The sequence below is a fragment of the Leuciscus leuciscus genome, assembly GCF_965113295.1.
Source record: "Leuciscus leuciscus genome assembly, chromosome: 14".
NCBI lineage: Eukaryota > Metazoa > Chordata > Actinopteri > Cypriniformes > Leuciscidae > Leuciscus > Leuciscus leuciscus.
The window spans coordinates 6,231,395-6,256,609 of NC_138738.1; the positions used below are offsets into that span (position 1 = coordinate 6,231,395).

The 25,215-nt window shown below is 36.1% G+C and overlaps 2 protein-coding genes across 2 annotated transcripts; one reads left to right on the forward strand and one right to left on the reverse strand.

The window, feature by feature from the left end:
- Nucleotides 1-2,994: 2,994 nt before the first annotated feature.
- asip1 (agouti signaling protein 1) lies at nucleotides 2,995-8,227 on the forward strand. Its single transcript, XM_082136591.1, has 4 exons — nucleotides 2,995-3,101; nucleotides 3,864-4,037; nucleotides 4,279-4,331; nucleotides 5,067-8,227. The coding sequence occupies exons 2-4, from the start codon at nucleotides 3,878-3,880 to the stop codon at nucleotides 5,229-5,231; spliced, it is 378 nt and encodes a 125-aa protein (XP_081992717.1). The 5' UTR covers nucleotides 2,995-3,101; nucleotides 3,864-3,877; the 3' UTR covers nucleotides 5,232-8,227.
- A 640-nt stretch (nucleotides 8,228-8,867) lies between these two features.
- On the reverse strand, nucleotides 8,868-23,663 carry ahcy (adenosylhomocysteinase). Its single transcript, XM_082136469.1, has 10 exons — nucleotides 23,506-23,663; nucleotides 21,350-21,540; nucleotides 20,568-20,643; nucleotides 18,339-18,491; nucleotides 16,312-16,424; nucleotides 15,946-16,153; nucleotides 14,832-14,919; nucleotides 12,740-12,857; nucleotides 10,613-10,807; nucleotides 8,868-9,430 (listed from the first exon to the last, which is right to left on the reverse strand). Exons 1-10 carry the CDS (start codon nucleotides 23,531-23,533, stop codon nucleotides 9,299-9,301), a joined length of 1,302 nt encoding a protein of 433 aa, XP_081992595.1. The 5' UTR covers nucleotides 23,534-23,663; the 3' UTR covers nucleotides 8,868-9,298.
- Between the last annotated feature and the right edge of the window lie 1,552 nt (nucleotides 23,664-25,215).

A 25,215-nucleotide genomic window follows, 5' to 3' on the forward strand; every position in this document is an offset into this window, starting at 1 on the left:
ATAAAACATGAGCCATTCGTGAATCACATCGAGATAGATGTGAGACATGTTAATGTTTAGCTAGCGTGCAAAGGAAACACGGTTTAAAACTTGATCTCTTTAAAAAAAACATGTAATAAAAAAAAAAAGGCAAAATCACTACCACCTTGATACCCCAGTGATCACTGTGCATTTTTGTTTTATGGAAAATAACATTTTCATAATTAAATAATGTTACAAAAATAGGATAGGATACTAAGATTTGTTTTCAGAGAATATCTATAGAATAGATGGTGAGAACGTACTACTTTTTTGTTATTAGAATCACAGGCCTTGACGGTTATGTTTTGGTTTGGATCCTGAACCATTTGTAGACGCTCAATGGATGAATGGTTAACTCCATAATAAAGTGAGTTGCATTAATCAAGACTCAAAGCAATGAACGCATGAATAAATATTAGGATAATAGGATAGGATACTAAGAGAATATATTCTATAGAATAGATGGTGAAAACGTACTACTTTTTGTTGGAATCACAGGCCTTGACGGTTATGTTTTGGTTTGGATCGTGTGCTTTTGCACCCAGCTGGCACAATTTTCAGTCTCGTACAAGTTCTGATGAAAGCTGGAGGAGCATTAGAGCTAAAGCACCCCAGAAAACTGGTGTTAATGACAGAAAATAAGTGGCTGAGAAACACATGCTTTCTTAGCTTGTCCAGACCCTGTCAAACTCACATTTACGGCATCTCTTCATTCCGGACAATTCAAAGGTTTCCCAAATCCCCTGAGAGCAATGTTCGGCACTCACTTGGTTGACTTTCCCCATTTGCAGTTTCATGGCTTTGATTTTACAAAAGTTTCCAAGCCTCTGACAATGTCCAGATGAGCAAATGATAGACTTATTCCTAATGAATTGCATACTTTGGCATTAAATATGTGAGTGTAATGTCACCACCATTGAACCAGCCAAAAAAACAATACAAAAACAAGACTGACATGATTAGATCCCATTCCTCTCTTGGTGTTTTTAAATCTCACTTAATGACTACTTGCTCACACTTGCACTCAACTGTATTTCATTTACAGTCATTTTTGTATTTGTTTTGGACTTGGTCTCATGCGGGTTGTATGAATATATTAGGTCCTGGTTTGTAAAGCACTTTGGCCAGCATGTGTTGTTTTCAATTGTTCCATAGAAATAAATGTGATAGATGGATTGATGAGTGATTGATTCCTTTTATACATCCGATTTTATCATTTAAAGTAAACATAAAACAGTTCACATTGAATCTATTTGTAACATCTGGGCATTCTCTTTGGAAGAATCTTTGGAGAACAAGGTTTACAAATACGTGATTTTGTAATGAACATTTGCTTCCAAGGTCAGAAGGCACTTATTTAATGTTACTAAAACTTAAGATACTGGGCAGAAACTGTTGTTGAAAGTGTTGTGAAACGCCTGAATAGTGCCATTGTGTTGAAAACTAGACATTCAAATGCATGTTCTTTTGATAATTTGCTCAGATGATCTTGCAGCAATCATACCTCCCCTAAGAGGAAAAACAGTACATTACCTCAGCTTGTGGTTTTCTGTGTGTAATTATTGATGGTTGTGGTTTTCGATTGGTGGATCTCATGTGAGTAAGGATGCCCCGCTCTCACGCCAGTTACACACGTCATCAGAGAAGAGATGTTGCTGCCAGAGGAGAGGAAGTTATTTTGATTAATTAATTCAATAATTCAATAGATGCAATATTTCAGATTAAAATAGAGCAAAGGCCTTTAAAATCAATTTTTTTTTAAGTGAGAGTAGTGGCATCTGGAGGCTTTAAAACAATTAAAACTTGTGTAATGTCATGGTGTAACCACCTATAAAGCTCCCTAAAGAGTTGTTTTTTAGACATAATTTCTTTTTTTGCATTTAGATATACTGTATATTTAGACATTCTAAAAGACTACTTTTTGTCAAGGTTAGGATATTTTTTGTTAGATATGCATCAGGTTTTGCATTATGGTTGCAATCAAACATTAAAATTTAGTTAGAAGGGGAACACATGAAAAGCATTTTTGTTACTCAATATTTGATTGATAATTAAAAAACCTAACAAAATAAGGAATGGATAGCGATAATTCTAAACACTTCATACAAACATTTTGTAATTAATGTAATTTTTGTCTGTGCATTCTGCATTAGGGTTGAATTGTTGATTTTATTTCACACATTTGCAAGGTCTTGCTCTTTTACATTTAGTTCAAATGTATGTGTCTATTTTGCACTCAAAATGTTTTGTTGGAGGTTTTTTTTATTTTTTTTTATCATAGTTTGTACCACCAAAAGATTCGTATTCGTATTTTTTTATTTTTCATATTCATTTCCTTTGTCGGGTAATTTTGACTGCAAGGTACCAAGTTTTACTTTTTATTTTTCGACCCTTTAACATATCTGAATCATGTCCATGATTATTTTGTGAGTGCACATAGCTAATGCGACAAAAGTCACCAAGTGTCATCCCATTCTGGTGAAGAAAAAAAATATTCAAAACGTAAATTTTTTTGGTCAACTCTGACCAAAGAAGCCCAGAGGGTTAAAGATAAGGCACTGAATAAAAAAAAAATGTAATAATGATGAGCATGGATAAATAATTTATACTGCAATATTTCATAAAAAATAAGATTTGTACATTTTGATTACATGGTGACTACATTTTCATTGGTGTTTCATCACATTAAATATGAACATGTTCCAATAAAGTCTGACAAATGCTTTAATTTGAACTGTATATCCACAGTTTACTCATTTTCATTCAGACAAAAGTGTTTATGACATTCACACATTTATAAGCAACTTTTTTTTACAGTGCAAATACTTCTTCAGCCCACTATATACACATACACTTAGCCCTCACCCTCTCTCTCTCTCTCTCTCTCTCTCTCTCTCTCCCTCTGCTCTATCTGGACGTAGGATCCGCCCCTGCTGAATTTTATCATTTCGCCCCTTTCTGAATTTCCTGACTAAAAAGTCTGTCTGACATTTCTCTCTCAGTTTCAGCAGGGGAGCGGGGAATATCTCAAGCCAGCCACAAAAAGGGAAAACAGGGTGCCCCATTACTCACCGGGACAGGTCAGTTTGTAAACACCGACTCCTGAGGATTACCTTGGGTATCAGTTTTGAATGCACTGTGAAAGAGGATATTAAAAAAAAGTCAGAAAAAGGAGGTTAAACATGGTGAGAAATGATAAATTGTGATCAAATGCCATTAGAAATACTGTACACTGGAACTGTATGTAAGCAGATTTTATATTCGAATTGAGTGTGTGATTTTTGTGAAAACTGTTCTCGGTTGTAGGAACTAATATTGAACTAACACAGGAATATACAGTAACAGTCCTAGTTTTACTTGCTATTTGGCCTATATAAAAATGACTCTGCTGTGGTTTTGTGCAAAATCTAGAAGTTATAATTTTAACTATAGCATTAAACTGCTTCTTATAGTGTGTAAATGTTTTGATGTTGTGCATGATGACAAATGAATATGTTTGCTGTATGTCTAACATCTGTGCATACTCAAGCATTTGAGCTTCAGCTTGGATACATTTGAGTCATACGGGCTAGTTCTCTCTCGTGTTTACTTTTATGATTTGTTTTGGGCTTTAAAATTGCTAGGCAAGAATTTAAAGACTTTACATTTTCACAAAAAGTTTAAACATCCTGATCTAATTCTGTTTATGTGTGTGTGTGTGTGTGTGTGTGTGTGTGTGTGTGTGTGTGTGTGTGTGTGTGTGTGTGTGTGTGTGTGTGTGTGTGTGTGTGTGTGTGTGTGTTCATCACTGAATCAGCACTTTTTTGTTTATGATTCTGTTTTTAAACTATTGTTTTGTGCAGGGTGAAGTCCTAATATGAGTCCGTCATTGTTGCTGTGCTGTTTGCTGCTCTGTTTAGCCTGCTGTGTCACGGTACACACACACATGCTTATGGAGGAACAATACAGCTCCAACCAAACAACCATCAGCTTACAAGTCAATAACCGAACAGATGCACCTCCTGTGCTCATAGTCGGTAAGGCTTCTTTCTCAAACACACAAGCTGTGAAAATAATATACAAAACAAATGATCACCATTATTAATCAGGTAGTAAATAAATTGCTACAAATGGTCAACCCAAACTTCTAGCCAAGTGCTATTTTATTTTAAATTCACATCGGAAAATAAATCATTCTTTGTTTAACGCTTCTTTGTTACTTATTTGGAAACTTAAAACTTCAACTTTCAAATTTATTTGTATTCTCCATTATCGAAGGGCTTTCAAAAACACCTAAGAAGAACAAGAAACTGGAAAAGAAACCAAAAAAGGTTTGTAATAAATTGTTATATATTCAATTAACTGATATATAAGCAGCTTTAATACATTGACCCATATAATAATACATAAGGATGTTTAATTCAGTTCAGAGAGATTTAAAATGTTTAAACTAAAGTTGATAATATGCTGATAATAAAAACATCTAATTAAATATTTGTGATGAAAACAAATTTAGTCTATATAAACTGTTCACCTTTTATTCATTATACAGTCTATCTATCTGTCTATCTATGTTTATTAAAATATTTTAAATATATTTCGAATATAGGCCTATTGTTTATTGACATTCTGTGGTGAAAATTTGTCTACATTTACAATATGGTCGACTCCTTTGTTTTGCTGAGGCTAATTTCATAGCTGGAAATTTACACGATTACATACTATTTTCATAAAATGTCAAAATGACAGCTTGATATTTACCTGAATTTATTTTTGGGGGGGTTTCTTCACACATCACACGTCAAGCTCTTCTCTGACACTCCAGTCTCCTAACAAAGTTTATTTAGAGGCGCATTCGTTTCGTTGGTCATGGAGTAGCCTAGCTAATAGACGCCATACCAGGGGTCGTAATTTGTTACTTTTTAATGCAAATTATTTTCATTATAAATAGGCTATTGAATGGGTTCCTCCTTATTTTTTATGTTACTTTAAATAACCCTGGAACATAATTTGTCCGAAGCTGAAGCAGCACATTTAAATGCATGTTTTAATTGTATACTTTTCAGAAATTAAGCAACCGAATAAAGAGACCTCCTCCGCCGCCGAACTGTGTGCCGCTGTGGAGCAGCTGTAAGACGCCGAGCTCGGTGTGTTGCGATCAGTGCGCCTTCTGCCACTGCCGCCTCTTCAAGACCGTCTGCTACTGCCGCATGGGATACCCGAAATGCTGAACACTCTCTGACAGGAGCCATCATGATCCGGATGATCATGTGACTGTCCCTATCTCAAAGGCTTGTTTATAAAACCCTGTGGGATTATGACATCCGATTATCCATCCATCATATAGCCTAATCGTGAACGCGATCCGAATTCTCGGAGATTTCGAGGCCTGATAAACCGACAGCTCGTCAGAAGCGCCTGGGAGTAAAGCAGAGCCACCTGGGTGATTACCAAAGTGAACTTTTAATTACTTATAAACGTATTTTAAAAGGTTCACGTTAATGAAAACTATTATTAATGTTTGTATGAACACTTTGTGTTGTAAGCACTTTATGGAAAAAAAACCGTTAAAGCACCCGTAACCTGTTTGAGCTGCTATACGTGCACTAAAACAACAACAACAACAACAAAAATCACCACAACTGCCGCCAAAATAGTTTTGTCGCGTTTACTTCAACCGCCACCACTCTCATTAAATAATAAAAGACAATAAAAATAAATTAGACGAAAGATTCAGAGAGCTTAAAATAAGATCCCATATTTTTGTACAGAAAGCAAAAACAGATAGCAATAATAGCGAGCTGTCTGTGTATAATAGGTTGTAGGCTAACGCTAATTTTTTTTTACGGCTAATGTGGAATATGTTTGTTGAAAGGCGAACTAGATTAGGATAGAAGTTATTGGGTCGATTTTAAACATGGCACATTTCTGTATATTCGTGTAAATTGTGGATGCAATGTCTATTTCATTATCTTGATTCAAACAATGAAATAATCAGGGTCAATATCCAATTTACCCAGTTATTAATGTTTGGACGTAGCAGAATATCGCGCTTTTTAATTGTTTAAAATCATAAATGACATTATAGATTAAAATAGTAAAATAAAACGATTTGAATTTTGTCTATTAAATTTAATTCATGAAATTGCCTTTGCACGCTTTGCAAATTATGTGACAACTTGCCCCAGTAAGACCCCCGTGACTTTAAGATTTAAAAAAAACAAAACAACCCTCTAACTTAATCATACATTTACAGATATGACTTGAGGAAGTTTACGCATTATTTATTTTATATAAAGATTTAGGTGAGTACCATTTTTTTTTTTTTTCACTACTTCGTTCACTTATTTGTGATTTGTGCCTGTTAGAATTGAAATATTTTTTAAATAGTCGTTTAAAATAACAATGTTGGCTATATTCGATGTAGTCTCTTATTTAATAAGCTGCATGCATAAACAGAACTATCAAATTGCTGTTTAAATAGTTTTAAATGACGTATAGCACGGCACACCACTGGATATACTGTACCTAGTATAAAATTTAAATATAACGCAACTAGGTACTTACAAGGTCTTGCTTTAAAGACAACTGATTAAGCAAAGCAAGATCAAAGTGGAAGGACACCAGTTCCAAACACCTTAAATAATTATCAGTCCAACAAGTAATAAAACACACATTCAAAAATACAAACACACACACACACACACACACACACACACACAGGGTGACACTAAAGGTTCCAGAGGTCACAGCTGGTTCACATTGAAAGTAAGCAATGGCCAAGAGAGGAGAGGAAAAAGAAAAACTCAAAGAGATAGGCCTTTGTTATGTCTCTCAGGGGACACTTTCTGGGTATTTTAGGGGTCCGGTACATCTAATGGCCTACAGACTACTCTTTTACCCCAAAAGCACTAATTACACTATTTTACAGTTTCCAACTAATAAGGGCCAAATTAGATTGAAACCATGTGTCTAGTATGGCAGACTGAGTTAAGGCATTGCCTATCTACAGAATAAACCGGTTTGGGCTCATTAGGCCCGGTACTGACAGCGGTTCTGCTATTTTTCAAGGCTCCAATTTGTGTTCCCGACTGCATATTGCGGCCTCTTTTCTCTTCTGGGAGTTGTCATTGTCACATGTCGGTCAGTGAATGCCTATAATCAAGGAATCGTTACTGGACACAAGTAGAATTTTATGTGTTTTGGCTTCAGAAATTAAGATTATTTATGGGAAATGTCAAATGATTCTTGAAATCGCTTCACATTATAAATGTTTAACATCAGATACTCCACATTACACAACACTGGAAGAATCATGACAAAGAAATGTAATCCAAAATCCTACTGCAATAAGCATTTCCAATGTGAGATGGATCGACGACAGTTCACCCCAAAATAAAAAGGAAAAACAAAAAAAATCTGTAGGACTTCCCTTCTTCTGTGAAACGCAGATATTTGAATGTCAGTGGGTACAAATAACATTGGACCCCATTGACTTTCATTGTGCGAAAAAAATAAAATAAATAAAAATCATTGACAATTCAAAATATCTTCTTTTTGTGTTCAGAGAAGGAAGCATGCTGGTCTGGAATGACGTGTGGGTGCATAATTGACTAAATTCACTATCCCTTTAAAGTTAACATTCACGCAGTATTTTTGTTAAACAGCCTCAAGGATGACTTTAGGCCGAGAAGATCTGAAATAACATTTCTACAAACCACATAAATACACATCAGTCATGAAAGAAAAAAATTAGAAGGGAAAAGTTTATATTCAACCCAAACCATAATTTCTTATAAATGATCAACTTTAGGAATTATGTTGTCTACTTCTTTTCAACTGTTTAAAGTGAATTCTGAACTAAATGAGAGCAGTGCAAAAACCCACGGCCTCAATGCCAGGCTGTTGCTAAAGTTTTCTTTAATGTGTCATTTTAGTATTATTTAATATATTATAGTATTTATTTTTATTTTGAATCAGCTTTTATTTTCATATTTTTCAGTATTCTGTTTTAAAGAGATAGTTCACACAAAAATGAAAATTCTATCATCATTTACTCACCCTCAAGTTGTTTCATACCTGTATGAGTTTCTTTCCTCTGCTGAACACAAAAGATGACATTTTAAAGAAGGTCGGAAACCAAACATTTTATGGACCCCATTGACTTCCATATCTGAGGCTATATCTTTCCATTCTATGGAAGTCAGTGGGGCCCTGGGCCTGTTTGGTTATCAGCAGAAAAAAAAAAAAAAAGGAAAAAAATCCTAGAGGTTTGGAACAAATGCAGTGTGAGTAAATTATGACAGAATTTTCATTTTTGGGAGAACTATCCCTTTAACTATAAAAAAAGGATTGAGTTCACAATTTTTTTGTAAACCTAGTAAATAAATGTAATGCTTAATTGAAAAAATTAACTTGACATTTCCACATTATATTTGATTAAACATGAAGTTTACTTAAATGTAGTAAACATGTTGCCTTAAAATTATTAAGTGAACTGAACACTTTTTACAGTGTAATTTTATGTGCTTTTGTTATTTTTATTTATTTTTTTGCTTTAATCTATTATTAGTTTTAGTCATTTCAGTACTTCAACTTAACATTTTATTTCAGATAATTGCCAAGGACACTTTCTAATATAAATTTTTTTTTTTTCATTTTATCATATTCCTTTGAGGAATCATTCATGTATGTAACAAAACAATTTACACGGTTAAGTTTAATACGTGGGCTCTGGCGTTCCCTAAGCACATGTATGAGCAATAGCAATATTGATTAATTACCCATTTTTATGCATTTTACCAGTTGAGAACCAGAGTCTCTTAACGCTGTGCTAAAATAAATGATTAACAAGTAAACAAGGCATGTTACAGTCAAATACCACATTTATTTCATCAGGTCTTCATGAGTGGATGTAATGAAACAGGACGAGCTACCCAGACCCACTCAAACTCACAGCTTGCTAACAGAAAAATGATTCATTTTTTCCCCCATCATTTTCATTATTTTACTGAGGGGCATCAAATAACTGACCTACTGGAAGAATTTTGTGTTTTGTTTTTAATATAACCGTATCATAAAACAAGGAATGCAAATAAGACAAGTGACAATGTGTTCACAAGTTAGCGTTGCACTTAATATCAATGCAAAGAGTTGGTGAGAACCCACAGGCACTCGCGATGAGAGTGAGAGACGCACGATTAAGCACTATTATAGCCGCAAAGGTAAGTGGCACAACCGCCATTGATTGTGTAGTCCGTCCCCATCCACAGCTGAAGCTGTGATTGGTCAAAGCTACTTAGTAGCGGTAGTGGTCTGGTTTGAAGGGACCGCCACAGGGCAGACCCAAATATTTGGCTTGCTTCTCTGTCAGTTTGGTCAGTTTGACGCCAAGCTTGTCCAAGTGTGCGGCAGCCACCTCCTCATCCAGCTACACATACACAAAGGACATAGTGAGGAATACATACATTTCATATATTCATGTATAGCAGATACAAAATTTCATCTGATAAGCTTCTCAGCTTGTTTTTTAAGCAAGCTTTGTAACACTCTTAGGGTGCTTTCACACTGGTAGTTTAGTAATTATTCATGTGTACCGTGCCACATTTTGAACTAATGTGAAAGCTGTCATGCGGACCCGGGTACCGAACCCGAGAGTACCTGAAGGAGGTGGTCTGAGTTTAGTTGACCACTAACGCACATACAGTAAACCCTTGTGTCGTTTACTCTGCTGTGCATGATGGCATCAACTTAATAAAAAACACAATATATTGATCGCATTCTGTTTTCTATTTTGCGGCGTGCATATTATTGATGACGTAAGTGCACCAGGGTTCGATAAAAATCAATTGAGACCAACCGGGAGGCACTGGGAACAATTGCACTCGGACCGCAGCAAAAATACCCAGTGTGAAAGCACCCTTAAAATCTGGATATTCATGGATAATGTGCATATCAAAAGGTAGGGACACCAAAGCGATGTCAAAGAAGTAGCGCTGATGAAAGCCAACCGTGTTGTCGCCTCGCGTCAGAGAAAATAAAATAAAAAACTGTGCTTGAACACACTGAAAGGACTACAGGCGACTCAACTAGCACGCGCGTCGACGTCTGCATGTAAAGGAGATAACTGCCAATTTAAGCAGATATATTCGTCTATAGTCGTCATTCAAAAAGGGAAAGCGAAGCTAAGACTGCAGGTATACAAAACATAAATCAGCGCGCGCTTAACGTTTTGAACATCAATCATGCTGATCACGTTCTTTATTCCACTCGTGTTATTCTGAAAATATTTGCGCAGTGGAATGCTCAGGTAAGATGACGTCAAATTCATCTTTAACGGCCTTCTGTCTGTGACGTCTTGACTACTTTGCTTGCTTTCATCACTTTTGTTCACTTCTCTCTCACCGATGGCCCGACGCCAATTCTAAAATGTTGAATCTGCCAAAAAAATAAACAATAGCATCCGACTAGAGACAACGGTGCGGTACACACCGAAAAAACTAAGTCGGCCCATGCTCAAAAACGGCCCGACGATGCCCAACCACCGGCTTGGTGTGTCCCTGGCTTTACAGACAATATCTGTATTTGTAGAGTCTACGTGAAGATACTGTACCTTCTTTGGCAGGAAGTATACACCCAATGGGTATTTGCTGGTGTTAGTCCACAGCTCAATCTGGGCAAGAACCTGGTTGGTGAACGAGTTGCTCATCACAAAGCTTGGATGACCCATTGCACAGCCCAGGTTCACCAGACGCCCCTCAGCCAAAACAATGATGTGACGGCCACTTTTCATGCGGTAACGGTCAACCTGTATAAAAGAGGGGAGAATCAGTCAAAGTCCGATCAGGACATTCAAAAGCAGGATTTGGGCGTTTGGTGATGTCTGCAGGAAACAAGGCCAATAATGTGCATTTAGAAAGGAAATTGGGTTTTAAATTCATGTTTTTTGAATATTTAAAATCTTTTCTATTTGAGCAAAGCATCGTTTTAAACAGGGTTTCATGAATCGAGACGTATCCGGCATTGGATAGATCAATCCGTGCATTCATTCTTGGAGTGTAAATGCAAAATAATAGACCTGCCTCTTTTTCTATGGAATGCGTTACTTTGAATTGAAAAGTTAGTACCGGTAATAAAATGAGCAACAGTTATTCAGTGACTCATATTTTTAAATATAAAATGGTTCTAAGCACTTTGTTTTATGATCCGTTCTGACGGGGATTCCTTTTTATTTCATGAATAAATAGCATAAGTTAATATAACAAACTGTTTCTTTGCATTTATTTAGGATTTATTGCCAGTACTGGGCTCACAGTTCACATGGGTTGCGTACTTTGTACTGTATGTGGATGGCAATGTTTGTCAGCCACCACCGAAGACCATTTTTAACCCAGGGAAAACCCTGTTTACTTTTATTATTTAATATGAATAATTCAATAATTCAATAAAGAAAATTGTTGAAAAGTAAAGAAAAATGTGGTCAAATTCCTGGTTAAAGAAAAACAACAACAACCAAACATATTTTAAGCTGGGTTTTAAGCAAGGGTTCATGATGGAACAGAAAGACCTGAGGCCTGTTTCATAAAAGACGCTAAGAAAAGCGGGGATTAATCTCCAACATCTGACTTGAATGAACCCAACAACTAAATTGGGGCTAAAGCGGTTTCATAAAAAGGTAATTGAAGTCTACGCAATCCCACTAATTTGATCCAGGTTTATCTAGTCTGGATAATTGCGCGTGCACGCTTTTCTTCGCCAAATAGGAGCGCAATTATTCTGACTAAAATATACATTTTGCTTGAAAAATTTATATGCGATATTTTTAACACCAGAAATATCTTCTAACTATAATAATTGATCTTTAGGATGTCGGATAAGTTGCGGTAAACTTATAGCTCATTCCATTTTTACTTTGTAAAATAATAATTAAAGAAAATTTAACAGAAGTAGCCTAATTCAGGGAAGAATTTTTAAGAGACCAAATATAATAAAGATACAAAATATAGTTTTGGGCATAGGACCCTTAATAAAGATGAGTAATATCTGTTTGTGTTTCTTGTTTTATGGAACAGGCCTCTGGAGACAGGGCTTAGATTAAGCCAGGATTAGGCCTTAGTTTAATTAGGGCATTTAAGTGGCTTTTATAAATGTGCCTTAGGAAAAAAAAAAAAAAAAAGTCAAAATGCACATTACTGCTGTGCATCTTAAGACAAAACAATGGCACTGACATATTTTAAGATTTGTCAGTGCAAGTTGCTTTCAGTTAAAACAGCTCAAACATGCATCTGAGACTAGCCTTAATTAAGACTCGTCTCTGAAACCAGGGGCATAAACTGTAAAAAAAAAAAAATTTGATTTAAAGCGCAATAAATAACACTTATTTAATATTAAAGGTGCTCTAATAGATGTTGGGTGACGTCACTTCTTGTTGACGTTTGACGTATTGTCAAACAAAACGGAGGATAGGTCGACCCTCAAACCCCCCAAACCCCACTCCCAAATCTTTCTTGTCGGTTATTGGCTGAAACAGTTTGTTGTGTGTCATGGTGCGGGTTAGCCCAGTTTGTTTTTCTTGCTGTTTGTAGAGCCTGGGGTGTCTGCAGAGACCGTGTTTTTTTACAGTGTGTTCAGAGGACAGGCAGCTAGCGGATGGTGAGGAGATGTTTGCTGTATGTGATAAAAAAAATACTGTTCCCCTAGTGAAGTCTTGAGTGGCAGCCACCAAATATTAATCCTGTACCTGAGGTTTGATGTTGATTTTCTCCGCCGCATGTTCATTGAGCCACTTCATGTCGATCTCACAGTCAAAGTGGCCTATGTTGCAGACGATGGCGTCATCCTTCATGTGCTCAAAGTGTCTGGGGAAAAAAAAATACACACACGAACACGTTTACACTACCTGACTGAGTGAATCACAAAGATAAACATTTAGTCAAGGCACCATTTCAAACACCTTGACAACAATATCAATATCATCAAAACAATACTCTAGAACAATGGAACATTAAATAAATTAGCAATGTTTGCTTTGGCATTTTGAACAAACCACTGAACATAATATTAAACTTGACAAGTAAATTGTCCAGCACCATTTATTCTACATCCATGAATGATGCCTCAAATCATACGCCTTTTTGAGGAGAGGTGGGCGATTGCGTTTCTAGGGAATAAGACCGACGTAAGAATGTAGGTTCAAAATATTTCACCTCAATTGCATTTTACTTTCATAATCCAATCACCTGGATTGCATTTGCTTAACTGGTGCCAGACAGACATTTGCAGATTGCAAGCCTTTAAACATGTCCCATCGGCTCCAAAAACTTCTAGAGAATCTAAGACACAGTTCTCACATCTGTTGATAATACCAAACAGCAGCGGTGCTTTACTGGCCCCTGCGCAGACTCATCCCTGCCATTCATCACAGAGGCCCACACCCTATCAGAACCAACCAGTTCACCTCCACATTTAAACATCAGATAAGCAATGAATAATACAGCACATGAATCTCAAGCACGCAGTGCAAAGTGTAGCCAGATCTCACGCTGTGCGTGTTTGATTGCAGACCCGGGAGTCCTTTCACTGCACATGAATCTCCCTGCCTGTTACACACAGAAGCCCATTTCACCAGGTTTAAAGGATTCATCGTTGACTAACTTTCACACTGTGCCGGTCTGGATGACATCCTTTTGCAGTGAGAATTTAGCAAGGTGTCCAACATATCAGGCTGTGTTTTGTGCTGGAAATGCAAGACTTCTCTGCAGAGTAAGATGTGTGTGAAGCTGAATGTTTTTGCCATGAGAGTGCAATGTAAATAAATACACTACCATTCAAAAGTTTGGGACTTTTTTGAAAGAAATTAAAACTTTAATTCAGCAAGGATGCATTAACCGATCAAAAGTGACAGCAAAAACAATATAATGATAATAAGAAATGTTTCTTGAGCAGCAAATCAGCACATTAGAATGATTTCTGAAGGATCATGTGACACTGAAGACTGGAGTAATGATGCTGAAAATGTAGCTTTGATCACAGGAATAATTTACATTTTAAAATATATTCAAATAGAAAACTTATTTTAAATCGTAAATTACCGTTTATACTATTTTTGATAAAAAAAATTGCAGACTTGTTGAACATGAGACTTAAAAATCATACCGACTACAAACTTTTGAACGGTTGTGTAAATATTTGTAGGAGGGTCAATAAGGGGGAAAAACCAACCATCAACCAGTCCATCTAGAATTGATTGGATTATGAAAAGCAGGCATTTCATACCAGAATGGAGCCAGACCGACAATAAATGAGTGTTCACATAAACAGCTAATTGGCTATTAGCTAACATCCAACAGCCAGGGTGCCTAAGTGATATCAGAAGAAAAAGGAAGTTGTTTCAGGGTAATTACAAAGACAATGTTTCCTTTGAAATAACATACGCAGATGATTTGTCCACATTGAACCACCATTTTTGCAATACTGAGACAGTCCACAGTATGTTGGACATGGATGTTGCCAGGTGCAATAAATTTGATTGGGTAATAACCATGTTTTACAGTCTATGGTAATAACCTGTTGTATAATAAATTATTTTTGATTTATTATTGTTAAAAAAAAAAAATCTAAAATGATCTCATCATATGGCAAAAGGCTGCTGAAATTACAAGAAGTGTTCTTTAAACATTTTCCAGTTGATCCATCTTAAAATGACAGTGTCATTACGAAACTGGAATTGGAATCAGAAACAGAAATGTCTCAGTTCTCGAGGGGACACGCATAATACAGAAATAGCTGAACATCTGTTTAGTTGGTGTACGTTTGATTAATGTTGTACAAACCTGCCAAGGAGGATGTCCTCACAGCCAGTGGTGGTCACAAAGATGTTTCCTTCTTTGCAGGCCTCATCCATGGTGGTCACCTCATAGCCTGCGTAACGAGAGCCGAATGAACCACAAGGTAGCCAATAAAAATATATTAAAACAAAAGTAGTCAAATATTCTTAAACTAGCCTGGCATGCGGTTACAGCAACCTTCAAAATGCCGTTTTAATACATACATGGTTTAAAAATATGGGCTCTTTGGGTCTCTTACCAAATTAAAATATTTTTTAACTTTTAAAACAACAAACAAGACTTTGAGGGATATTGAGTGCACTATTGAGTGTCTTCACAAATCTGCAATATTAATAATAATAATAATAATAAAGTTTTTTATTTTATTGTTAGGCTATTAGATTGCTTGCTAGGCTAGAGGCTAGTCTACAGATTTACTATCTAGCTTTGATAACATGATCACACAGGGTGGGCAATAGAACCAAAATATTATAGGCAAACCACAGCAAAAACAAATGTTCTAAAGTAAGTAATCAAGTAAATAGTCAGTAATAAAATGAGAACAAAGAAAGAAAGTATTGGCGCGTTGACAGACGGCAGCCGCACGCACAGAAATCCGCAGCCAGTCTGACATCAGTCAGTATCGGATTGACTCGTTTCGTGGTATACTGTGCTTTTAATATCTTTTTTTTAATAGTACGTTTTATTTTTGTCATTCATCTATGTTTCTTAATCGCTTCGTGTTGGACGGCAGGTTAGAAAGGTTCACTTTTGCTGTGTTTCACACAGACCACACACTGGCATCTGTATCCTCCTGAAAATAATGCATTGCAACTTAATTAAATTAGGCATAATTCAACTAGGTAATAATAATACATTTTTTGTGAGATCTTTAAAAAAATTATATTATTTTGCTTATTTATGAGGATCGCAAAAAAAAAAAAAAGCTACATTTGATAGATTTTGCAAAGTTGTTCACCTTTCACTACATACCAAAGAAAAAAAGAAAAGAAAAAAAGACTAAAACACAGATAAAAATGATTCTTATCACTCAAAAAGAGGTGTTTAAATAGGAAGGAAAGGAACACAGACAGACACAAAAAACAAAAATAATCCATACCCTCCATAGCTGCCTGCAGAGCGTTGATGGGGTCGATTTCTGTGACAATGACTCTGGCACCGAACCCTCGTAGGGCCTGAACGCAGCCCTTACCCACGTCACCGTACCCGGCCACCACTGCCACCTTACCGGCAATCATCACATCTGTGGCCCGCTTGATGCCGTCAATCAAAGACTCACGGCAGCCGTACAGGTTGTCAAACTTACTCTAAAGGGAGGGGAGGAAATAAGTCATTCCCAAATAACTGTCATAATCTTATTATAACCATGCACAGTGCTCACGTTTGTGTGAACAAACAAAACATCAAACGACCACGGGGAACAACAGGATAAAACCATGCACTGTTATTATATCTAGGTTATTACCTTAGTCACAGAGTCATTGACATTGATGGCAGGAACTTTAAGTTCTCCTTTCTTCAACATCTTGTAGAGGTTATGAACTCCTGTCGTGGTCTCCTCAGAGATGCCCTTGATTCCTGAGGGATTAACCAGGAAGAATTATTTCGTAAAAAGTTAAAGACCCAGAATATCAAACTAAGTGCATCTGTTTGGAAGGAATGCTGGAATAACTGGTTGGCCGATGAATTTTATTTTTGTGTAGGTTAGCTTGACCTTCGCTGGTGTAACTGATGAGGCCAAATCAAATCAAAGACTTTTCAGCCATCTACTTAAGGAGAGATAAGTGACTGTCACAAACCCTTCTGACAACTTTATAGCCTTAGTGGAAAATGTACTACAGCTCAGCAGCCAAAAGTTTTATAATAACTCTATGATGAAGCATTTCGGGCACGAAGCCACCCGAGACGAAAATATACGAGGAGCAAAATCACCGCAGGTCTTACTTTTATTTTGTGCCGTATCACAGAGAGACTGGCTATTATTCAAGTATGTTTGATGCTGAGAGAGAGACACAATGCTGTTTCCTGTACATATGCAATGGACAACATCATCACGAATTAACGTACTGTTATAGTTAACGTTATGTTATTGTTAACTATAAAACAGATCATTCTGAATTCTGATTGGTCAATACAGAATTCCAGACATGCTAAAATTAGACTTAGATTACTAATATACCTTTTTTTCACAAAGGCTACATTTATTTGACCAAAAATACAGTAATATTGTGAAATATCATTACAATTTAAAATAACTTTTCTATTTGAATATATTTTAAAATGCCATTTATTCCTGTGATACAAAGCTGAATTTTCAGCATCATTACTCCAGTCTTTGTCACATGATCATTCAGAAATCATTCTAATATGCTGATTTGCAGCTTAAGAAACATTTATCACAACTACTTCTTGCGATTTTACGGCGGTTGACATCCAGCTTAACATTTATTACTATTATCAATGTTGAAAACAGTTGTGCTGCTTAATATTTTTGTGGAAATCGCAATACTTTTTTTTTTTTTTTTACAAGATTCTTTGATGAATAGAAAAATTAATAAACAGCAACCTTATAAAATATATTTTTAAACAGACCCTTGTTTGATAGAGGTATGCAACATTTGGCATGAGTTTTATATCCAGTGCTATTATTCACAGTTCACTAACTGGGGGAATCAAAGAGTGACCTACTTTATAAAAAAATAAAGATAAAAGTTTAAAAGAATTAGATTAAGTTTACTGGCCTCTACCTAGAATCAGAGAGCTGACCTTTGTGTTACCAGCCCAGATGCTTAACCCTACTAAAGGGTAGAGGTCAAATAGCGTAGCCTCATAAATTTGACATTTATAGAGTAAAACTAACCACATCACCTCCACACTCTATCAATGAAACACGATTCTGTTGGGAACTTCCCCTTTCCCAAGTATCGTAATGCTTTTCAGTTTATATTTGTGACTGCTCCCATTGAAGGTTTCTTTCTTTGCTGGGTCAAGATAACTACCCAATGGTGATGTAAATTATTGGTATGCTTATTTTACTCTGTTTCTTTCTTTTTATCTTTTTTTTCTCCTCTTCTCCCTCTCCCCCTTTTGGGTGGCAATTAAATTTTTCTTGATAATGTACTTTAATGTGCATTTTGTAGAGAATTCAAATGAATAGCCACCTGGGCATTTTGTATTAGCTCAGATGCGCCAACTATGTCTAAACCCTGTCAATGTCAAAAGCTCAAAGAAAAAAGAAAAAAGAAAGGAACGGCTTGATCGTGGATTAGCCTGCCATCTAGTGGCCATAAAACAGCAGTACAGTGCAACTGTATGATGAGCATCAGTAGCCCAGAAGTACTGTAGCAATGGAAATCCAGACAATAGTACTTCATTACTCCATACGAGTAGTCTAAATGACTCTTTCTTGCCTGTTCAAGATGAGTAGACGCACGTGATGAGTACAGATGAGTAGATGATGACAGAACAGAAAGCAGACAATATTATATATACCTGCAAGCAGTTTGGGGTATTTCTGGTGCACCATGTTGGTTAAGTCTCCACCGTCATCCAGGATCATGTTAAGAGGCTGACCGTCCTTGAAGTAGATCGTCTGCTCTATGCACCAAACATACTCTTCATCAGTCTCTCCCTTCCAGGCATACACTACAGCAAAGCACAAACAACACACACACATTAGATGACAAGATACGCATCAGAATTGTGTCCTTGACTGCTCACTGGGTTATAGTCACTGGGTTTGTGCTCGAGTGCACCTGCATATTCAATCTTATTCTCAAAGTTGCATCCAATTTTAAGTTTTCCTGCCACTTGATGTCACAAATAAATGATTTGCCATTTTATTGGAACAAATGTAATACATGTCAAACAGAGGTGCTTTACTGTCCAAGTGGTTCTTTGCCAGTATAAGGTGCAAAGTGGAGAGAATGCTGTTAGTAGCTGTACATCTGCTCATTTCAGAAGCACAACAAGCTCTAAATATGTGGCATTATTTTCAATCTGGTATAACAATTAGTTGAGAATGCAGCTAAATAAGCAAAGGATGCACCTACTGTCATCACTGTGAACGAGACTGTTCACACGAAATGCTAAACCATCAATTTTCAAATGGTTTAAAATGCAAAAGATGCGTGCAAAGTCAGTAAGTCACCCAATCAAAAAAGTTGCATCATGATTCTCTTACATATCACTCAAAAGTTTGGGGTAATTATTTTTTTTTTTTAAAGAATGTTATAGTTATATTAAGCAAGTGTGCATTAAATTGATGAAAATTGACACAAAAGACATTTATAATGACATTTCTATTTCAAATAAATGCTGTTCCTTTGAACGCTCAATTCAAAGTATCCTGAAAAAAACATTATGGTTTGCACAAAAATAACAGCACAACTGAATTGAACAGATAATAATCAGAAATTAGCTCTAAATCAGCATATTAGAATAATTTCTGAATGATCATGTGACAAAGACTGGAGTAATGATGCTGAAAATTCAGCTCTGCGTCACAGGAATAAATTACATTTGAAAATATATTCAAATAGAAAACATTTATTTTAAATTGTAATAATATTTCACAATATGACTGAATTTTTGATCAAATAAATGCAGCCTTGGTGAGCAGAAGAGACTTCTTTAAAAAAATTTAAAAATAAAACACCACCACATTTCTAACCCCATATTTTTAACCAGTAGTTCACCCCTACTGTCACTCAAATATCAGATAGTACTGTGCTGTTTTGGTTATATCAAGATATTTGAATGTTTTTTGTCAATCAAATGAACTCTGCATCAACACTAATTCTGACATGCCACCTCAGTTCTCACAGTTTAAGATATTCCTCTAAATGAATCTGTGAACTGCAATTTAGTTTTAACAAGACAAAAAGGCACGCAATTGTTGCTCAAAGGTCTTAACAAGTATTAATCGGCTATGTTCCACAACTAGTGGGCTAGTCAGCAGCATTTTAATGCATCAGGTCAAGCTCCTGACACAAGAGCAGTTGCAAAAGGCTGTCAGCGTAATTATGCTGCCTACTAAAATACCTTCTTAAGGCCTGCATTTAGGCTTATCCTTTGTGGAGAATGCAATCTCGTAATGCACTGTGATCAATGAAAAAACTCCATCCAAGATAGCAGACAAAGAGGGAGAAATGTTGATAGATATTTAGAATTCATTCTATACTGAAAAGTAGTGCAAAGACTATTTCACCCAATATGCATGTGTTTTTATTATAATATAATGCATGTGCATTTTTATGCTAATTGGAGTATTGAAGCTGCTGCCTAAGAAAAAGACTTAAGAGCTGGAAACTGGAAAAGCATGGGATAAAATCCGTTTGATGTTGTTAGAATCATCTTTTACCCTAAAAATCATTCATTTTGAATCCATTTGAAGGTTTCAGAGCTTAAAACTGCTTGGGAAAAATCTTTTGTGGACTGAAAGTTGTAATGATGAAGTAGATAACGCTGTCTTTGCCTGCCCACTCTTGCATGTTAGTCCTTCAAAATTGTTGCGTGAAATCTAATGATTAAACTTATTTGTGCTGATTCTAGGTTTTACTCTGCTATAGAGCACATGCTTTAAGCCGGATGTGTCTCTAAACCCTGCGTTCCTCTTATCTACATTTGATTGCGCAGCTTTAGAGCAAACAGTCTGCAGGATTACGCCAGAGCCGTGTTTATGGAACAGACCCGACAGTGCAGCACATCAACACCTGTTACCTGGAACGCCAGTTTTGGCAATGGCTGACGCTGCGTGATCCTGGGTCGAGAAGATGTTACAGCTGGACCACTGGACCTGCAGCAGACAGACATCAAGGAGAAGGAATGAGATCATGAGACTTATATAGACTAAAAACTTTACGTTTTTTTGGATAAAGTATGGCCTTGGGCTCGGAAATTCCAGCTTGGCGAAGGAAATAAGGGATAAGAAGAGGGATTCATTTCAGTCAGACTGCATCTATGAGTAGGAAAAATGGGTGAAGAAACTGTACTGTCCCTTTCCAAAACAAAGTACTATGGCAATGTGATTGAATCATATAGAAATAATATGAAACAACTTATTTATATATCATGGAATTTACATTTCAAAGAATAGCATGTTCTTATGCTTAGCAAGGCTGCATCTTTTTATTCAAAAATACAGTAAAATAGTAATATTGAGAAATATTATTACAATTTAAAATAACTTTTTGCATATTTAACAGGATTATTTGATGAATAGAAAGTTCAAATATAAGTAGAAATATTTTGAAACAGTACAAATGTAAAATGTAAAATTTTGTGTGTTCTTGCTGAATAAAAGTATTCATTTCTTTTGAATAAATAAATACAGATTCTGTCAGCGATTGATCATTTAATGAAAGTTAAGAATGTTAGTATAGTAATTTCCGATACAAAGACACTTTTTAACGCAAATATAGTGAGTTAGGAATGAGTGTCAGATTTTTCATTTCTGGGTATTAACTATTTCTTTAATGTTTTTGCATTCGCTTCCCCCTCACCTCGGCTCCCAGGGCGGTCAGGGTTTCGATGAGCACCGCGGTCTGCAGAGTCATGTGCAGACAGCCTGCGATGCGAGCGCCTTTCAGGGGTTTGGTCTGGCCGTAGAGCTCCCTCATCTTCATCAGACCTGGCATCTCATTCTCAGCAATGTCTATGGCTTTACGTCCCCACTCGGCCAGGCTGATATCAGCTGCACACAGAAAATGACATTTATGTCCATTATAACACGCAAGTTAAAGAGGCCTTTGAAATGTCAGTCTCATACTTGGACATCTAGAAGAGGAATTCAACAGATGACACCCAAAACCGCATGCCTAACGTGTCTTGGACTGGTTAAGGAGAAGATGGTGCTTGGTTTCATGTGCACACTTAACCATAAGGTTACCCAAAAAGAGATTCTGACTTTAATTTTACTCCCAGTGTTCCTACCACAGCAGATAATGGAAGAAAACACGCCTGCCTTAATATTCAGTGGTCGAACAAATGTTTAATTTTCAAAAGAAAATGGCATTTGATCAGAAAAGACATTTTTAACTGCAACCGGAAACCTATAACAAGATTATTGGATATAACAAGATATAACAATTCAGAGTATTTGAAATACAGAATATTAGGAATGGGAATTTCCATGACTTAAAACTATTAATTCCCGACATTTTCCTATACCCGTTACCATTTTCCATTGACCATTGGAACCCTGTAAAACAACTTCAGAATGGGCTATTAATAAATAAGGCAAGTTTGCAGTACTGGTGCTGGCAGTAAAAGTCAAACTTTTACATTTCATTCACTCATTTTGAAAAACTGAACTCTGAACGTTCAAGACTATGGAGCAAAGTCCGACTGGATTTACTATTGAATTACTTTTGCCTTATCTGCAGTGAGAACATCAGAGAGGTTTGCTGAAAAACACAACAACAGACGCTGCAAATGCCTGAGGGACAGACAGGTGCCAAGTCCGGTCACTCTGACTATGCTGACGTGTGTGTAACTTAAACGAGACGCAGAAACAACTGTTAAGACATGAATATGTGTTTAATTAGCCCTAAATTGAAGTACACCGTTTTAGCGCTTACCATTCATTTATGGTTAATCACGAACCGGTTAACTCTGAATCGCCATCAATGACCGATTCGTAGACGAATCATTCTTTTGAGCTGGACCTTCTCAATTAATCGATTGTTTTATATTCACATGAAAACAAATAGATGGTTTAATAAACACAATTTTATGAAATAGGGCAAACACTTTTTAGCCAGTTGATTAATTAATCAACTTGTAATTTAAATGTAATATTGTTTAATGTACATACAAATCATTTTAGGCTCTAAATGACTATGTTCGATGGTCTACAACAAACAGAACTGGGAGAAAAACAATTATTATTACCTGTTAATAAAACAACTAAAACGAAAACCCGTAATAAAAAGCAATATTTTACTATATTTCAAAAGTTTTGGGCAATAACGGAGTGTCAGTGTCCAAATGATGACGCAAGAGCAGCCAAACTGTTTTATGAACCGATTCTACGAAACGAACTGTTCAATAGAACCGATTCGTGAAAATGAATGAGTACGTTCAATGAAAAGTGGCGGCGCGTATGACCACTGCATTGTGGGCAATGTAGTTCGGAAAAGCAGCAGTTCTCGTACAGAGGAGCTTCTCCAGTGTACAAAAAAAACTACAACTTCCAAACTTTCTTCTTCACGTCTTCCGAATGGAACCACGCTAGCTTGTTTGACAGGTGTTAGATATAAAATCGTATATAATACTTTGCGAGTAACCATAAATGGCTATGGTAATAAACTAGACCTATTTAGTGCACGAACAGTGATTTTAAGGGGGCGGGTTTGCAATAGAGCGTCTTGTGCAAGGAAGCGCTGAGAGTGACGCGTCCACTACCATGTGTTATATTGTATAAGAACTAGCAACTGAAGATTTGCAACAATTCATGCTCGGTCAAAAATACAACCCAATACCCTTTTGCAAAGATTCGTATGCTTTATCGAGAGGCTATTAGAGAGCTTAGTAGAAATCACCAGCATGGAGTCAGCTAATTAGCATTGGCGGTAACTTAAATACATAACTGCGCGCATTTGTGCAGAACAGCATTACACCGGATGTAAAGTCAAAAATCAAATAAACTTATACTAACCAACTTTGAATGGAAGCTTCTCTGACATTTTGATGTACTGTCGTTTGGTAAGCCTGATATGAGTTGGTTAAGAGCCCGGCTGTGGACCTGAGTAAGTGCAGAAGGAGGTAGCTGTTGTGTGAACTTGATTATAAGCGTGTACAAAACCGGTTGTAGTAATATTCATGAGATCAGGCTGCATGTCGTTTCTCATTGGCTGAAAAATGCCACGCCTTGTCGTTCTAAATAAACGATGGTGGGCGTGTTTATCTGGCCCTACGGTAGCCTATAAGAATCCACGGTGGTTTAGGCTATGTAATATCATTTGGAATGTGGAGAGGTCTTGAATAATATACAAGTACAACAAGTTTCAACTGGCTTTGGGTGTTTTTACTAATATTTAACAGCGGATCTGAGCTTGAGGAAGAAAGCGTATTGGGCTTTTCATAAATGTAACAGTTTAAAATGTTTTAAAGGCAGAAATCTGTTGACAAAATCAGTTGGAGTTGCTTTACATTCTCTACAAATCTTTATGGAATGAGCAAATGAATGAGTGATTTTCTCCCCAGTATAATCCCGGTAAACTAGAGACATTATGAACATTTTCAGCTGAACAGAGTTGAACTTTTGGATGACACTGGGGCCTCCTCCTGTATAAAGTCCATTCAGTGAACCCTGAAAATATGCCCCATGTTTATCCCCATATCTGAACATTGTGGTTCTGTGTGAAGAAATTAAGCATGAAAGACTAAAGATTTACATATCACTGACTGATTTACAGAACACCCTGTCAATCATAACATTATTAAATGCAACTGACTGATCTGAATTTAAATGTTGAGGTAGATTATTACTACTGTTTGAAAAGTCTGGGATTGGTAAGATTTTTTTTTTTATGCTTTTGAGGCTGCATTTACTTGATCAAAATACTGTAAAAGTAACAAGAAACTATTATTTAAATCTAAAAGAACTGTTTTCCCTTGCAATACATTTTTAATTGATATAACATTTATTTTTATATTCATTTATATTAATATTTAATTTACTCCTGTGATGGCAAAGCTGAATGAATTTTCTTAATCTTCAGTGTCACATGATCCATCAGAAATCATTCTTATATGCTGATTTGCTGCTCATTATCAATGTTAAAAAACAGTTGTGCTGCTTAATATTTTTGTGTGAGCCGTCAGATTGCTTTCGTCATAGGACTCTTTGATGAATAGAAATCCATGCAACATTATAAATGTCTTTACTGTCACTTTTTATCAATTTAATGTGTCCTTGCTGAATAAAAGTATTAATTTCTTTTTAAAAATCTTACAGACCCAACATTTTAATCCATATTGCATATGGATGAACTTTTTCATATACCGGTATGTGTTCTTACTGTGCTGAAGTCACGTACCAGGACTAGGAAACTCAGTAAAAATATTTTAATAACAATAAATGAGATTATAATGATAGTGATATAACAATGACAAATCCAGCACCTACAATATAATGAAAACATACAAATGTATTAAAAGCTTGTCTTTCACATCCTGTGCAAATCAGTTTCCATTACTACAGAAAGCATGTTGCTTCAAAATCTTCATTTTACTTTCCACTGCAAGAAACAAACAGAAAAGTTCCATAATATATTATATTCCATTATTGTCTCTAAAAGATTTCTGACTGTATGCATGTAACAGAACAGTGGGTATTTTAAAATAAAAAAAGATTTACTCTCAG

What these genes read in the sequence shown, in the direction of transcription:
- asip1 (XM_082136591.1), top strand. Translation starts at nt 3,878, where the DNA reads ATGAGTCCGTCATTGTTGCTGTGCTGTTTGCTGCTCTGTTTAGCCTGC. An exon ending in ACCTCCTGTGCTCATAGTCG is followed by an intron (nt 4,038 to 4,278) that starts GTAAGGCTTCTT and finishes CCATTATCGAAG; the next exon opens with GGCTTTCAAAAACACCTAAG. An exon ending in TGGAAAAGAAACCAAAAAAG is followed by an intron (nt 4,332 to 5,066) that starts GTTTGTAATAAA and finishes TATACTTTTCAG; the next exon opens with AAATTAAGCAACCGAATAAA.
- ahcy (XM_082136469.1), bottom strand. Translation starts at nt 23,533, where the DNA reads ATGTCAGAGAAGCTTCCATTCAAAGTTG. An exon ending in ATACCCCAAACTGCTTGCAG is followed by an intron (nt 16,425 to 18,338) that starts GTATATATAATA and finishes TTAATCCCTCAG; the next exon opens with GAATCAAGGGCATCTCTGAG. An exon ending in GAGGACATCCTCCTTGGCAG is followed by an intron (nt 12,858 to 14,831) that starts GTTTGTACAACA and finishes TTTTTTCCCCAG; the next exon opens with ACACTTTGAGCACATGAAGG.